The following is a 17,397-nucleotide window of genomic DNA, read 5'->3' on the forward strand; positions in this document are numbered from 1 at the left end:
GGTGGTATCATTTTCTGAGCCACAAGACAAGTAAATCTTATTCTAAATTTTTTTTAACACACAGTATCTTTATTTTATTTTTATGTGGTGCTGGGAATCGAACCCAGTGCCTCACACATGCGAGGCAAGCACTTCACTACTGAGCTACAGCCCAGCCCCGAGACTCATTTTTAACCAGCATAACAAATTTGTCCCCTTAGAAGTTTTCACCTTGGAAGACTGAGTACTGTACTAACCATACCACTGTAGAAATACTTTTTAGAACCATACGCTTGGAATTAATTGCAGTTGAGCCTTTAGTTTATTCTTAATGCTGGAAAATTTTTATTCTTTAAGGGTGAAATTAAATTTTTAAAAACTCCAAAGTCCCTTGCTGCAAAGTCTTGTAAATAAGGAAGTAATTGATCTAAAATTTATGGGTTTTTTGGTCACCCAAGTGAACTGAGGTTGTAAAGCAATAATTGTTCATCTAAGGAGGTCTAAAATTGGCCTTAAAGGATGAATAAATACCATGAATTGAATGCAGAAAGTATTCATTTATTATTTTTTGAGCCGGAAGTCTTGAACATGGGACATTACCTATATTTTGTAATATTATGAACATATGACTTTAAGTTTGTTTATAAAAATACTTGGAGTTTTATTTAATTAAAATATTTCACAATTTATATAGCTTGTATAATTTACAAGTTAAATTTGGATAATTCTGGGGACAGTTAAGTAGATCATATGCTTCCAGTTTTCTAAGGAATGGTAAAATCCCAGAAAAAAAGCATGCCTTATACCTACCTATTCTTGCTAAGTCCACCCTTTTAACTAATGACATACATTTCTAGGATAGCCAGTGAATATGATCAACCTGTGATATCTTAGAATATGTTGTTTGATTAGGCAAATTAGTAGGTAATCTTATACTTAAAGATTTTTGTACAGACACCATGATTGGTTATTCTGAAGTGCATTTTGTAAGTTAAAAGAATATTTCAAATAGGTTGGTGTGTGTGTGTGTGTGTGTAATAAAAAATTTCTTGATAGATATCAATATCTTATTGCATGCTGCCTACAATCCCTTTAGTTTCACATTCTGAGTTTTGTTTTTTTTTAAATTTTTTCTGTAAGATCAGAAGCTCTTCCTGAAGTATGTAGCTTTTTTGTCCCTTCTGTTTTACTGAGTAACTTTTCCCCATCCCATTTTCTCATTTTCCTTCCAACTCTTTATTTGAAAATCTCATCTCAACAAAGAATTTATTCAAGTTTCTTTCTCTAATGGGTATAAACTCATGTTTATTTACCTTAATAGAATTTTACCTTCTCATTTTCCTCATGTTAGGTGGATTTTATGGATATCTCCTCATCTAGTCTCAGTGGGATGCAAGGCAAGTGGGATACTGTCATAGTAACCAAAAAAAAAAAAAAAAAAAAAGGTTAACCAAGTATAATTACATGTTTAAGTCTGTATGGAAAGAGAAACTAAAAGGTAAGTAGGTTGGACTCAAGTACTATATTGTATCTTTTGAGTTAATAATTATCACACTATTAAATTTACCACTAAGGTTTCTGACTTTATGTGCAGAACTAATCCTTCTATTTTCTTCTACCTCATAAAGTAGTTCACTTTGGAGACACTGTTGTTTTCCTATCCAAATCCATTTCCTTTGTCATCTGGAAAGAACACCTGTTTTTATTCTATTTTTTCCCTTGTGCAGGGCCTCACTTAGTAGAGATTGGGCTCTCTCAAGCCCAGGAGGTAAATATTGATTGTTTATGCCAATGTTGTTGGTCTCAACCCCTCTCTGCCTAACTATGCAAGTAGGACTCTTGACCTAATCTTGGTCAGTATGAGTTGGAGAGGAGGTTAGCTGGAAGTTACTCAAAGCCTGGTCTGAATAATAAACGAGATGTCTAGGAGAACAGAGAGATCAGAGGAAGAAATGTCTCTCATGTTTGCTATTGTGTTACATGGGACTTTTGGAACCATTTGGATCATGAGCTAATATAAGGCTGACTATTGAATGTGGCAAAATGGAAGATAATATTTTGCTGCTAACTTAACTAACTTTGGAAACTCCCTTCCTCTACACTACTCATTTAAGATAAATAATTCCTCACTGTTAAAGTCACTTTTACCCTGGTTTTCATGTACTTGTAGTTGAAAATATCCCAGCTGTTAAATTCACTAATCTCAATATTTAAGGAGTCTTCAAAAAGTGAAGCTAAGGAGTAGTATTTCTCTGTATTGTACTTGCAATCAGAAAAATTTAAAAACTGATGGTCTTAATAGTGACTATATCAACCATCTAGAGAGAAGAGTCTCTCTTCTCTCACAATATCTAAAGTTATTGGCTTCTTTATGAATTTCCTTATATATAAAACAACAACTTGTAGCAATGTTGTTGAGTGGTAAATATTATTTATAATTAACTATGTAAATTCACAGTTATATAAAAAATAATCTTTGTTACCTTTTAACTTAGGACTACCAGGTAAAAGACTTCTGTATTCTTTTGAATAATAATCAATTACATGATAATCCTATACTGTTTTTCATTTGTATTCAACAATAATATCTAGTTTGGGGGTTAGGTTCTTTATCAAAATTGTTTTTATTTGGACTGTGGATGTGGCTCAAGCTGTAGTGCGCTCGCCTGGCATGTGTGCGGCCCGGGGTTGATCCTCAGCACCACATACAAACAAAGATGTTGTGTCCGCCTATAACTAAAAAATAAATATTAAAATTCTCTCTCTCTCTCTCTCTCTCTCTCTCTCTCTCTCTCTCTCCCCCCCCCTCTCTCCCTCCCTCCTTCCTTCCCTCCTTCCCTTCCTCCCTCCCTCACTCTCTCTTTAAAAAAAAATTAATTTGAGCATCATAAATATAAGCCAGACTCAAATGATCCCAATTTTAAATGATTATCATTTCTGCTTCTGCTTGGATATTCTGTGTTAGAAACAGGTCTGCTTGTGAATCTTTGGAAGAAAAATGGAGAGGATACAGCAGAATTATCTCTTTCTGATGAGCTAATGCTCAGTAGCTTCCCTTCCAGAAAGTCTATGGTGTACATGAAATGACATTCCTTGGAATTTTCCAGAGACTGAAACTTCTCAGGGACTCTTTGATTAGCTTTCAGAATCAGGAATAAAAATGTCATAGGCAGAGAGTGAGTCTGAAAATGGGAATCCTCTCTACAAGACAGTATTAGCTATCTAGAATGCATAATGAATTTCTCAGTCCCTTGTTTACAACCCAGGAGCAATTTAGGTATCAAGAGAAACAGCATAGTTATTTCCCATTTTAACCCCTGGGCTTTATACTCTATTAATTGCCATTATTTCTTTAAAAACTTAATAACACAGATGTCTGTTTGTCTCATTGTTCAAATAAAAAGAACTGAGGCAGAGCAAAGATTTAAAAAAATAATAAGATAAAAATAAAATAAATGGAATCGAGAAAATCAGTAGGACTTAAGGAAATAAAAGCTCTGTAATAAAACTCTTGGATTCTAATTCTAGTTCTAACACATACTAGCTTTATGACCTGTTGGCAAGTTAGTCAACTCCTTTGATTCTGTTTCCATCTGTAAAATCAGGAATGATCCCTATCATGTAAGATTTTTTTTTTTTGTAATTGCAGTGCATGGGGATTGAACCTAGAACCTTGTTCATGCTAGGCAAGTCCTCTACTGCTGAGCTACATGTGCAGCCTTCATGTAGGATTTTTGATATTTAAAAAATGTATATAAGTATTCAGAAGAGTAACTGACCTGTAATAGGCATATGACAAATTATATTCCTTTTCCCCCCTGCATAGAATTAGTGTACCTAAAATTTTGCCTCTTAGTCTACATGCTTCTAACCAAGTTATTGTTTATAAATCTCTCACAAGCCTACCTACAACTGATTTGTCTCTGGAAAGCCTACTTCTGACTTTCCAGTTAGAAAACAAGTCCATTCCAAAGAGTTAACTCACAAATGAAATGTCTCTCTGTAGAGTTATTTAATAAAGCATTAGGCAAGTAAAGAACTTGAAATATTATATCTTAATAGTATCTGTATAACATTTCCATCACTGTGACAAAATATCTGAGATAAAGGATTTTTGAAGAGGAAAGGTATATTTTGGCTTAGTTACAGAGATTTCAGTCTATGTTTGGTTGGCCCCTTGCTTTTTAGTCTATGGCAAGATAGAACATGATGGTGGGTAAAACTTGCAGAAGAAACTGCTCACCTCATGGCAGCTAGGATACACTGAGAAAGTGAGAGAGAAGAAGGGTCCCAATATCTCCTTCAGAGGTACTCCCTCTATGGCCTAACTTCCTTTCTCTAGGCCCCATCTCCTTAAGTTTCCACCATCTCCCAATAGCACTACAAACTGGGGACCAAGCCTTCAACACATGGGCCTTTAAGAGACATTCAAGATTGATGCTATAGCAATGGCAATCTCCATAGTCTTTAAAATTGTTTTGGTATTTTCTTTTACTGCCATTACTTGGATCCCAGTATTATTTCTGATCGCCCAAACTTTTAGCCTTATAACTTCCTTGGAAAGTTTGTTTTTGTATAGTTTCTCCCCTATAGCTGTTAAGCTTGACCCTTTGCTTACAGGTGTGCTCATAGGTTTCTTCTTTCTTTTTTAAATGTTTTTTGTAGTTGTAGATGGACAGAATGCCTTTGTTTATTTTTATATGATGCTAAGGATAGAATCCAGTGCCTCATGCATGCTAGGCAAGTGCTTTGCCACTGAGTTACAGCCCCAGTCCTCATAGGTTTCTGAGTAAATCCAAGTTCTGTGCCTTCCTTTCTATGAATTTCATTTTTAGCTTTTAAGTACTCATATACAAACTTGGTGACACAAAAACTTATATCATGAAAATAGAAGGGAAAAAACTTAAAGTGAGGGGATATAAGGGTGTTTGTGTGTCTGTATGTGTTTTAACTATTCCACGTTATTACTTTTAAAAAAGACCCATTGCCAACATTTAAAAATTGAGATTTTACATTAAAATATCCAAATCTCCAACTTTACTTTTAATAGACTTTTTTTAAGTAACAAAATTTAAAAGAAGGCATAATTTTTTTCCCAATGTCCTTTGTCCCTTATAACTTTTAAAATGAAAGATATGGAAAGATCTAACAAAATATCTGTATAGCAACATTTGCTTCATACTAAGAGTAGCTGTCGCTTTTGCTGGGCTTCCCACTTCCCATTTTGTCACTTTGCAGTTATTCTCTGTTGCAATACAAGCAGCTCTGTTTATTCATGTACATTACTTGCTCCTATAGGTATTTGAGATTAAGAATTTATAGAAGGAAATCACCTTAACTTTTTACAATAAAAAATTCTATAAGAATCTGTCTTTCCTTCATCTATTGAAGCTAAATAATTCTACAGAATGTCAACTTTTTGACTGTACAAATATCTTTGAGCTTATATAGTAAACTATAAAATTGTATGTATCAAACAACCCCACAATTAAGTGAATTTTATTTGACCCATTAAGACATATAGTCTATAAAGAGTTATTAAAACTTACACTTGCAAAGTGTATGATACAATAAACCATATAACCATGCAAGAAAAAAATTTTCTCAATAGATAATAACTGCTCCAGACCTGCTACAGTTTATATCTAAAATCTTCCAAATGGGCATGGTCCCTGGCCCTTGGCACTATTGGGAGGTTGTGAAGCCCTTAGGATATGGAGCTTATGGGAGGTTTTGGGTCACTGAGGGCAAGACTTCGAAGGGAATTGTGGGAGTTCCCACCCCTTCTCTTTCTCATCACAGCTATAAGGTGAATGATTTTGCCATTCACGATGATATGCCATCACGACACAGGCTCAAAAAAAATGGGCCCAGCTAATCATGGACTGAAACCTTAAAAACTGAGCTAAAACAAACCTTTTTTCATCATAAGCTGATACATCTCAGGTATTGTTATAGTGATGGAAAGCTAACACAAAAAATTCACTACTAAAACTGGGGTCATTTCTGTGACTATTCCTGAGACAAAGTGGAGAAGGAATTTGGAAAAGTCTGGAGGAATAGGCTAGAGAATGCCTAGAATAATGTAAGTGGAGCTTAATGGGTGGTTCTGTGGGGCTCAGTGGACCAGAATGCCAGTAGACTTGTGGAAAGTAAAGGCCTGGCTGTTAATGCTTCAGATGGAAATGAGAATTCTATTAGAAACTGGTCTAGAGGCCATTCATATTATTCCGTTGCAAAGATTTTGGCTGCATTGTATCCATGCCCAGAGACTTTGTAGGAGGCTGAACTTAGAGGTGTTGGACTAATGTACGTGGTGGAGGGAATTTTAATGCAGCACAGTGTTCAAGCAGCAGCTTGGGTAGTGGGTTTTAGACAAATTTACAGTGAGGATGGGAGCAAAAACTAACAGAGTAGATACATTAGGAAAACTTTCTGGCCTGAAAAGGAGCATGTTTAGAGGTACAACCAAGGAGGGCACAGTTGCTGAAAGGTTAATTGCCATTAAAAAGCCAAACACTTTGCACTGGGTTAATAGAAGGTTTCAGTCTTTGGCTAGTTGGCCCTATTGTTCTGGACTCATGGTAGGGCAGCCCATGATGGCAGTGTATGACAAAACAACTCATGGCCACGACATGAAAAACAAAGAGAAAGAGACAGGATACCACAATCCTCTTTAAGGGGCACACTCCCAGTGACCTAAAACTTCCCAGTAGGCCCCACTTTTTATGGTCTCTATCACCATATCCCAATAGCGCTAAACTAGAAACCATGGATCTTTTTGGAAGACATTTCAGATCCAAACCATAGTAAAGAACCCATATTGTTTTGTATCTGAAACTTTTCTAACATTTCCTTAGGTTAATTCTTGGTTGACTTAATGGTAGTTCAGATATTATTTTTCCTCTTTATTCTCCACTAGGTTACATGCTTTCTTTTGTGTTCCTATAGCTCTTTGCACATTTTAGTCATTTTCCTATCTGTTCAATGAAACACTGTTCAAAAAATATCATGAAATAAATGTGTACATGTTGCACAGCTTTGGAAAACAAATTGCAGCAATTTACTTTAGAATTCCATAAAGTTTTAAATATGTTAATGTGCATCAACTTTTACTAAGAGACAGATAAAGCTATTTAAATTACCAGTTTCTTGGCTTTTTATTTTCACATCAGCTATGTGTATGCATGTGCTCATGCAAATGCTATTTTCTCTAAGGATATTAATTACACAAATTTATAGTCTCCTTTTTGCAATTTTGTGTTTTGGTTTGCTGAGCTTGCGTTCCTTTCATAGTTTTGTTTTATTCAAACTTTTATGATGTTCTTATTTCTGTTTTTGATATTCTCTGTTGACTTGTTTGTGGATCTTTACTCTGCCATATATTGCCTCTGATGATGAGCAAAACGAATAACGTGCTTCTATATGGGACAAGCTGATAGTTGTCTTCTGGAAATAGAGGCTTTCTGTGAGCTAGTAGCCTCCTTGATTTGTAACTTTCCACAGTACTGCTACCTACCTTAGAAGCTCACTATGTTAATAATAATAATAATAATAATAATTTTTGCAATATTCAGGATTGAACCCAGGGCTTCCCACATGCCAAGCAAGTGCTCCACCACTGAGCTATATCCCCATTTTTATTTTATTTTGAGATAGGCCTTGCTGATTTGCTGAGGCTGACCTTGAACTGGTGATTTTCCTGCCTCAGCCTCTGAAGTAGCTGGGATTATAGGCATGCGCCACCGTGTCTGACCCTCACTGTTAACATGAATACAAATATAATTTCGTTTATAGGTTGAAACATGCAGTAAAATGGACAGAGTTAACTAGCTCATCTGCTACATATGTTACTTCAGTCATTAACCTGAGAAATAATTCTGCCCTTTCTCCTCTCTGTACATTCTTGCTTTGTATTAACTTGGTTCAAACACATGGAAGACCTTCAAACTGCTCCTGACTTTGTATTGGTTTTATGTTTGGGGTTATGATTATTTCCTGTATTTACTTCCCTTTTCTTTGTTTCCACTCTGTTCCTTAAATCTAATCCCATGTTCTATCTTTCAGATCTTCCTTAAAATTTCTTATCTGCTATGGTAGTATTTGCTTTTCAGCATCATTACAGATTTGCCTTTTAAAAATCTCTTTTAATAGTTCATAGATTTAAATAAGAAAAGAAAATTGCCTATTCTTTATCTACTTTCTTGAGGTGTCTGAATTCTTCATTTGCAAGATTTATCTATAAACTTCTACTTGAATTATCCAGCATTATGGGAAATGCTTATCATTATTTTCATTTGATCTTTTTAAAAAATCTCTGGACTTTCACATCAAGCTGTATGCTCCTTCAGAACAAAGATCACCCTATACTCATTTGTTTTTCCATTTCCTTTCAAGATGTTGGATAAATGGTATCTGCTTATTTGAACTCTGTGTTAGGAAATCCAAGTTTATGCAAAAGATAAGCTAAGCATTAAATGACTGTTTATTCTCTATAGGGATCTTTTAACTATATACCTCTATTGGAAATGTTTTAGGGATTATCAGAGAAATGAGAATGCCAATTAATTGTATATTCCTATTAATGAAGTTATCTGTTTTCCTGGTTTGATTTAGCCCCAAACAGATTCAGAGACACTGAGGTAAAACCATAGTAATTCTCTTCTTTCAAAGAACCTTAGAGAATAAAATTATTAGAGGAGAACCTTACAGAAAAGATTACTAATGGAAGGCAATTTATATTTTCTATTGTGCTATGATTACAGTATTACTTTTAAGTGTGTATGTGTGTGTGTGTGTGTGTGTGTGTGTATACTTACATTCAGAGTAGTAGCTCAGTGGTACAGTAGGTATCTAGCATATATGCAAGATCCTTAATTCAATCTAAACACCACACCCATCCCTGCAAAAGGGTAGTATCACTGTTAGCATGAATATATAATAAGAAGAGTATTTATTACAGGATGATTTATAATAGTAAATATTGGAAAAACTCTAAATACCTAAAAGTATAGTGAATAGTTTAAATAATATTATGACTATATACTAGAATATTATGCAGATATTAAGATTGATAATGTAGAAATAACATTATCATTGATGTAAATTTAGAAAGATAATTATAAATAAATTATTGAGTGGAAAAGAGAAAGTTTCAAAATTCTATATTTTGTTATAAGTAAAGGTGTGACTGTAGAAAAATTTAGAAAATTTGGCATCAATGTGTTACTAGTGGTTGTCTTGGTTATATAAGATTCCAAATTATTTATATGTTCTCTTTGCCTGTTTTTTTTATTTTTTTAATGAGATGAATCGGTTTTGGAATAAGTTTTTTAAAAGTTATTAGTTATTAAAAATAGCAAAATGTTCAAAATCACGTTTGTAATTAATATTCGAGGACTTATTTTCATTACATAAAAGAATTCAATATCTGGCTGCAGTTAGATTTATCTAATATAGTTGTTGAAAATGCATTACTAGATTGACATGATTAACTTGCTTGGAATTTATTAATGATGGTTCATTTGTCATTAACAATGTAAGAATTACCTTCTTTTTGTTTGATACCTCATTTGTGTAGAAAACGTCTCAAAAATGTAATAAATGTGAAGAGTATAACTGAGAAATGAATTGGATATTCCTAATTGAAAAATTTAAGTGAAACATTTTAATGTGTTTTCTATGAAATTTTTCTTTAAAAATCTGAATAATATCAAAAAACCTAATGAGTTAAAACTTTAATATCACAAGGTCAGTCAGGCCCCAACTTTAATGTACATTCTAGATTCTTTTTAAATAATAGCTTAGATCTTGAGCAGTTATTTGCCTGGTATCATTCTGGGGGTTTCACATACACTATCTTGCTTAATCTGACAACACTTTTAGGTAAATAGGTGCTTTTAACATTCTCATTTCCAATTTGAGAAAAAAAGGCTTTAGATAGGTCAAATAACTTGCCCATGGTCACCAGCAGGATCTGAACCTGACCTTAAAAGGAGAAGGTGAGTCACGCTCTTAATCACTTAGATGCTTTTCTTGACTTTGAATGGTGGAATCTTTTATGACCAGTATTTCCTAGAGCAATGAAACTTTAGGGCTGTAAGCTAATATAACAGAATTTTTAAAAACTAGGCCATTATTTTGATTATGCAGGGTTCATACCTCTGAAAGAGCAGTCAGTCTAAACCTAATCCCCAAAGAAAAACTTAATAAAAACTATATAAATCCTGATGTTGAGTACTTGCTTGAGTCTTTTTTTAGGTCTTTCTTCTCAATGATAATCCTATTCCATGGGATGTCAAAGAGAAAGCATTATCTGCATCTAAGATTTTTTTCCATAGCTCTGTCCCAACACTCTCTAACATTTTAAGCCATCTAAGATTTACATATTCTAGAGCCTGGGTTTTTATGAAAAAAAAAGAAAAGTCCAGAAAATATAATAGTCAAAAAATGAGAAAAATTAGAAGTTTATTTCAAAGCATCCAAAAGAACACAAATTAAACCATTATGCATATGCTAGGCCTTTCCCAGATATTCATGCTTGAAGAAGTTTCTTGTCTGTTTGATATTAAGGTTCCCTCTACAACCTAAAGTCATTGATACTACTTAGTATTTTTCTCTGTGGAAATATTGTGAATATTGGTTAGTATTCCAAGTGAACCCCAAAGTCTCCATATCTGATTTACACATGATATTTGTAAAAAGGTATGCCTAAAATTTACAATAAAACAAAATAAAATTCTGCATTAAAGAATGTTAAAAGGAATTATATTCTGCCAATAACAAAGAACCCCAAAATGATGACTTAAGTACAATAAAAGTTTATTTTTCTCTTACATAAAATAAATTAAGAGCCTGGAAATTTCATGGTCATCAATGACCCAAGCTACTTCTTTCTTTTATTTTTAGCTGTCCCCGTATATGACTCCCATTCTCAGTGTCACTCATGGTCCAAAATGGCTATTAGAAGTCTAGTTATTGGGGCTGGGGCTGTAGCTCAGTGGCAGCGTGCTTGTGCACATGTGAGACATTAGGTTTGATCCTTATAGCACCACGTAAAATAAAAATGAAGGTATGCTGCCGTCCATCTAAACTAGTATGTGTATGTGTGTGTGTGTGTGTGTGTGTGTGTGTATATATATATATATATATATATATGCTTTTAAAAGAAAAAAAATTTTTGAGAAGTCTAGTTAATGATCCAGGCAGGTAGTAAGCAAAAGGACGGAAGAGCAAATAGAGTGCGTACAATTGTTTATTCTTTCATTCCCCTTTAAGATATTTTCTTGGATATTTACCCCACAACTTTCCTATATATTTCATAGGCTGTGACTTAAGTATTTAGCAACAACTAGTTACAAGCAAGACTAAAACATTGCTACCCAGAATAAAATCTGTCTTCCCTTACTTAGAAGAAGGGAAATATTTGTTTTTGAAAAGCAGCCCTCAGCCTCTATCCAAATTATATAATCATTCAGATTTCTAAGTTTAAAACATTACCATCTGTAGCTGGACAATGATAGTTACAGTCAGAACCCATATGTCTTGCTGACCTATATTAACCAGAGCAGTTGCAATTGCTTCTATTAATGGTAAATTAAATGATAGTGAACCAATCTTAACATAAAATACAAGAGTTTTTACTTGCCTGTTTTCCTTAGCATGCTCCACCTGCCCCTTGGATATTTCAGAGTATTATTGCCTACTTATTTGATAAGGGTTTTTGTGATAATTTATCTTGCAAAATACAAGTTATGCTGTCTATCCAGATTCTGTGATTATAATTTAAATAGTTTTAGTAGGCTCTAGCATTTCACATTTGTCTTTAACTTTAATGCTTTGTATAACTTTGGGTAAGTTTTTCTTTTCTCAAATTTTCTCTTACAGTATAGCTGAAATACAGAAAGATGTGGAATACAGATTGCCATTCACTGTAAACAATCTGACTATTAACATTAACATGTGAGTAGAATTGTATCTTATTTTTTCATGTAATAGGAATTAAACTTTTTATTCTCTCGTAGTTACTATTAGAAATAAGCTGTTTAGAGTGAATTTAAGTAACTATAATTTTTTTAAAAAGTGTGCAACTTAGTGAATAATTTGTAAAAGACATCACTGATACAGGTAGCCATAGAAAAGGAAGTATAAAAGAGAAAATGCAATTAAAAGATACGGTAATAACCCTTAGTACTATAATTATTTTTAGTAGAACTGGTCTTAGCTAAAGATAGGCTGAAAAATGATAATGACAAAGGAATCACATGGAAAACCTATAGAGATTGATTCACCTTTACATCAGAAACAAGTTAAAATGTTTGAAACTTCAACAGTAGATATACTACATCATTGAGAACAGTCAGGGCTGTTTTTTTTTTTTTTAATATATTTTTAATTTTTTATTGTGGGTTGTTCAAAACATTACAAATTTCTTGACATATCATATTCCACACTTTGATTCAAGTGGGTTATGAACTCCCACCTTCACCCCATACACAGATTGCAGAATCACATCAGTTACACATCCATTGATTTACATATTGCCATACTAGTGTCTGTTGTGCTCCGCTGCCTTTCCCATCCTCCACCCTCCCCCCTCCCCACCTCTCCCCTCCCCTCCCCTCCTCTCTCTCTACCCCTCCACTGTATAACCCTGAGGGTCTCCTTCCATTACCATGCAATTTCCCTTCTCTCTCCCTTTCCCTCCCACCTCTCATCCCTGTTTAATGTTAATCTTCTTCTCATGCTCTTCGACCCTACTCTGTTCTTAGTTACTCTCCTTATATCAAAGAAGACATTTGGCATTTGTTTTTTAGGGATTGGCTAGCTTCACTTAGCATAATCTGCTCTAATGCCATCCATTTCCCTGTAAATTCTATGATTTTGTCATTTTTTAATGCAGAGTAATACTCCATTGTGTATAAATGCCACATTTTTTTTATCCATTCGTCTATTGAAGGGCATCTAGGTTGGTTCCACAGTCTTGCTATTGTGAACTGTGCTGCTATGAACATCGATGTAGCAGTGTCCCTGTAGCATGCTCTTTTTAGGTCTTTAGGGAATAGACCAAGAAGGGGAATAGCTGGGTCAAATGGTGGCTCCATTCCCAGCTTTCCAAGAAATCTCCACACTGCTTTCCAAATTGGCTGCACCAATTTGCAGTCCCACCAGCAATGAACAAGTGTACCCTTTTCCCCACATCCTCGCCAGCACTTGTTGTTGTTTGACTTCATAATGGCTGCCAATCTTACTGGAGTGAGATGGTATCTTAGGGTGGTTTTGATTTGCATTTCTCTGACAGCTAGAGATGGTGAGCATTTTTTCATGTACTTGTTGATTGACTGTATGTCCTCCTCTGAGAAGTGTCTGTTCAGGTCCTTGGCCCATTTGTTGATTTGGTTGTTTGTTCTCTTATTGTCTAATTTTTTGAGTTCTTTGTATACTCTGGATATTAGGGCTCTATCTGAAGTGTGAGGAGTAAAGATTTGTTCCCAGGGTGTAGGCTCCCTATTTACCTCTCTTATTGTTTCTTTTGCTGAGAAAAAACTTTTTAGTTTGAGTAAGTCCCATATGTTGATTCTAGTTATTAACTTTTGTGCTATGGGTGTCCTATTGAGGAATTTGGAGCCCGACCCCAGTGACTGTAGATCGTAGCCAACTTTTTCTTCTATCAGACGGCGCGTCTCTGATTTGATATCAAGCTCCTTGATCCATTTTGAATTCACTTTTGTGCATGGCGAGAGAAAGGGATTCAGTTTCATTTTGTTGCATATGGATTTCCAGTTTTCCCAGCACCATTTGTTGAAGATGCTATCCTTCCTCCATTGCATGCTTTTAGCCCCTTTATCAAATATAAGATAGTTGTAGTTTTGTGGATTGGTTTCTGTGTCCTCTATTCTGTACCATTGGTCCACCCGCCTGTTTTGGTACCAGTACCATGCTGTTTTTGTTACTATTGCTCTGTAGTATAGTTTGAAGGCTGGTATCGCTATACCGCCTGATTCACACTTCCTGCTTAGCATTGTTTTTGGTATTCTGGGTCTTTTATTTTTCCATATGAATTTCATGATTGCTTTCTCTATTTCTACAAGAAATGCAGGGCTGGTTTTGATCAGCTGATTTTTGCGGCAGGGTGGGGGAGTGGAATTAAAAGTTAAAAATGTAATTATGAGGTTTGTACTGAAGTCATAAACAGAAGAAGTTGGACTGATTGCTGAAGTTTCTGTTTAGGCTTAAATGCAATTATTAGTCTCCATTGTTAAAAAAAATAAGTTATTACCTCAGATTGCATTTAGGTGGTTGGTTGTTTGAGGAAGTATCTGGGTAAGGTAAAGAAAAAAAAACATCTCTTATTCATCTTTGTATCCTCATTGCTTAACATAATGCCTATGCAGAGGAGGCCTTATTAAAGAATAGTTACATGAATGGATTCAAGCATGAACATTTAACTCTGCCAAGCATTAAACTGCATTAACTTGACACATGAGCTTTATGAATCCTTATAGCCATCATGCAGATTAGGACAAAGTACAGACACATGGTTAGTAGATATCATAGCAGGATACAAATCCAGATTGATGGGCTGGAAAGGCCATTTATTATCTCTTTTACCAAAGTAGTTTTAAAATCTTTATATAAATGAAGTAGTTTTATTTCTCATCAAATGTCTGCGTAGAGATAAATAGGAGAATCCAACAAGGAACTAGTTTTCTTTGTGACAATACTGTCAACAAATAGCCTTCTGGGCCAACAGGAATAGAGAGACAGTGTAAAGGGAAAAATATTCTGAATTTTAGAGATTTGGAAAATAGTAAACTCATTTTTTAAGACTTTACCTGATAATTTTAATGTTGTAATGCTACAAAAGGTTAACTTTTCACCTTTGAGAATTTGTTAACAATAAATAGTTGGAGAACTTATTGGGTTTTTTTTACTTGCAACCATGTGATTGATCTCAAAGTTGGGAGAGAGGTGTTAATTGGAACATTTAGATGAAAATAAGGTAGAATCAAGGCATGGCGAAATCCAGCATTTCAGTTCTAGTGCTTTGCATTTTATCTACTTACTCTTTAGACATAGAACAGATGTTGGAATAATTGCTGGTGGCATTTTAAAATTTAAGGAAAAAAAAGCAAAAACAAAACCCCAAGAATACTGTGTGGCCAGAAACTGTGATCCAATAAATAATCAGACAGGGTTTGTATGATTCATTTGATTCCAATTTTTAGCTGGGATTTTGTATAGCTTGGCATATTTGAAAATAATCACCATGATGTAAAAACTTCTATAATTCAAAGTGTCTATATTGCACATTAAGGTTTTAGCTGTGTTGAATTACTATATAGCCAAAGTGTAATTGTTCATAAATTTCAATTAACTCAATAACCATCATAGAGTTTTTTGGTATGGTTGGGGTTTTTATTTGTTTTTTGTTTGTTTGTTTTTGTTAGGTACTAAGGATTGAACCTAGGGAAACTTTACCTCTGAGCTATGTCCCTAGCTCATTTTATTATTTATTTATTTATTTATTTTACTTTGAGACGGATCTCACTAAGCTGACCAGGCTGGCCTCAAACTTGCCTATACTGGCCTTGAACTTGTAATCCTATTACCTCAGCCTCCCAGGTCACCGTAATTACGGGCCTGCTCTACTGTGTCAGGCATAGAACATTTAGTACTTAATGATGAATCTGTACAAGTGTAAAAATTTAATTTCCTTTTAACTAAAATTTTAGGATTGTGACTATATAATATTTCTTGTTTTTGTTTTTTTACCAGATTACTTCCTCCACAATTTCCTCAGGAAAAACCAGTGATCAGTGTTTATCCACCAATAAGACATCACTTAATGGATAAACAAGGAGTGTATGTTACTTCTCCATTAGTAAGCAATGTATGTGTGTAGTATAATTTTTTTCAGAGTACTATAACAAGTGTATTACTTTTCTACGAAATATGTTTGCAACCTAAAATTCATTTAAAATTTCACTTTGGATTCAGTAATTTTCAAAAAAATATTTTAACTTATATACTAGATAATATCATGTTTAGTTAATACTATGACTTATAGTTTTTGGATATGATATGGTTGACGTTAAAGGACTATAACTTTACCTTTGAACTCTCAAACTATCATAAATAGTGAAATGTGGAATTATTTTAGCTTTATTGTTGATTGAATGGACTTTCAATCTAATTTGCTAATTACTGAATACTTATAATATTGATTCTATAAGAAAATATTGTGAGTTGTGGATTGCTATTACGTTGATTTGACACAATTCTCTTTGTTTTTCTAGCAATACTTGACCTGCAAAAGTGGATTAAGATTTAAAATGACATTATGTCAATGAGACTTTATGATCTTTTTTTTTTTGAAAGTGATTTTAATACTCATGCATTATTGTTACTTTCAGTTTACAATGCATTCAGATCTTGGGAAAATTATTCAAAGTCTGTTGGATGAGTTCTGGAAGAATCCTCCAGTTTTAGCTCCTGCTTCGACAGCATTTCCATAGTAAGTATATTTATAACAAATAAAAACATATTTGTACTTATCAAAGAAATCAAAATGCAGTTTAAAAGATTAAATGATGTTAAAAGATAACCCTCTAATTTCCATATCCTCATCTTCAAATGTACCCACACTTTTCAGTGGCAACTATATTGCTATTTTTCTAACATTTACCTTCCTTTTTCTGAATAATATGTACATAATGTTATCTCTCAATTCTTTCATTTTAGATATTTCTATTGACCTGTTATTATAATTGATAGCTACATTATAATAATTTTAGCTATCTTTCAAAAAGTTCTCTCCACCTTTTCTTCCAAGTGAAATTATATCATGATTTTAACTTATTATATCATTATTTTAAATTATATCATGATATAAATTATATCCTGATTTTAACCCATATTTGGTGTTTTCATTACTTTGACTTTAAATATATGAGCCAAGTATGTAACCATTTTTACTTTTTCCTGGAGTTAGTAGTTACCTCATTTTTTATTGCTTTTGTTTTTTTAGATCTTAATTTTCCACATCATAAATTTCCACAGAGCTCTTAGCAGTTCTGAAAAATATCTCTTAACCCATTTTCACATCGTCAGGTCATCTCTAGGTTCTGTGGGATTTTGTTTTTGTTTTTGTTTTTCCTTTTACTTGCAAATGAAGTTGCACTTTTTCCCCCTCCATTCTGAGTTCTTCTCTATGATTATTCCACAGCTGTCATCCAGGAACTTCACTGGTCTTAGGATTTTCCTCTGCCACTTTCTTGTATTAAACTCCCTACTTCCTGGGTTTTGTATTGTGCTACCTCCTAGTTTCTTGGTTTACTGTCTTTTTATAGTTTCCTGAGTAAAGGAATGTTGTTCTATTTATTTAGGATGTATAACAAATTACCCTAGAACTTGTGG

The 17,397-nt window shown here is 33.9% G+C and overlaps 1 protein-coding gene across 6 annotated transcripts in view; it reads left to right on the top strand.

Annotated features, from left to right (window-relative positions):
- Window positions 1-17,397, top strand: part of Vps37a (VPS37A subunit of ESCRT-I) — a 37,679-nt gene that overhangs the window by 2,196 nt on the left and 18,086 nt on the right. For 5 of the 6 annotated variants that reach the window (XR_009225077.1, XR_009225078.1, XM_046425983.2 and 2 more), the window contains exons 2-4: window positions 11,866-11,940; window positions 15,757-15,871; window positions 16,395-16,495. Coding sequence is in view for 3 of the 6 variants with exons in the window: in XM_046425983.2 (XP_046281939.1) it covers window positions 11,866-11,940; window positions 15,757-15,871; window positions 16,395-16,495 (291 nt within the window). In the remaining 3 variants the exon portion in view is untranslated. The remainder of the gene's footprint in view (window positions 1-11,865; window positions 11,941-15,756; window positions 15,872-16,394; window positions 16,496-17,397) is intronic. The other variant, XR_009225079.1, reaches the window with a different exon arrangement.

The sequence above is a fragment of the Marmota monax genome, unplaced genomic scaffold, assembly GCF_021218885.2.
Source record: "Marmota monax isolate L192 unplaced genomic scaffold, Marmota_monax_Labrador192_F-V1.1 WCK01_AAM20220418_F8-fsc00197, whole genome shotgun sequence".
Classification (NCBI taxonomy): domain Eukaryota; kingdom Metazoa; phylum Chordata; class Mammalia; order Rodentia; family Sciuridae; genus Marmota; species Marmota monax.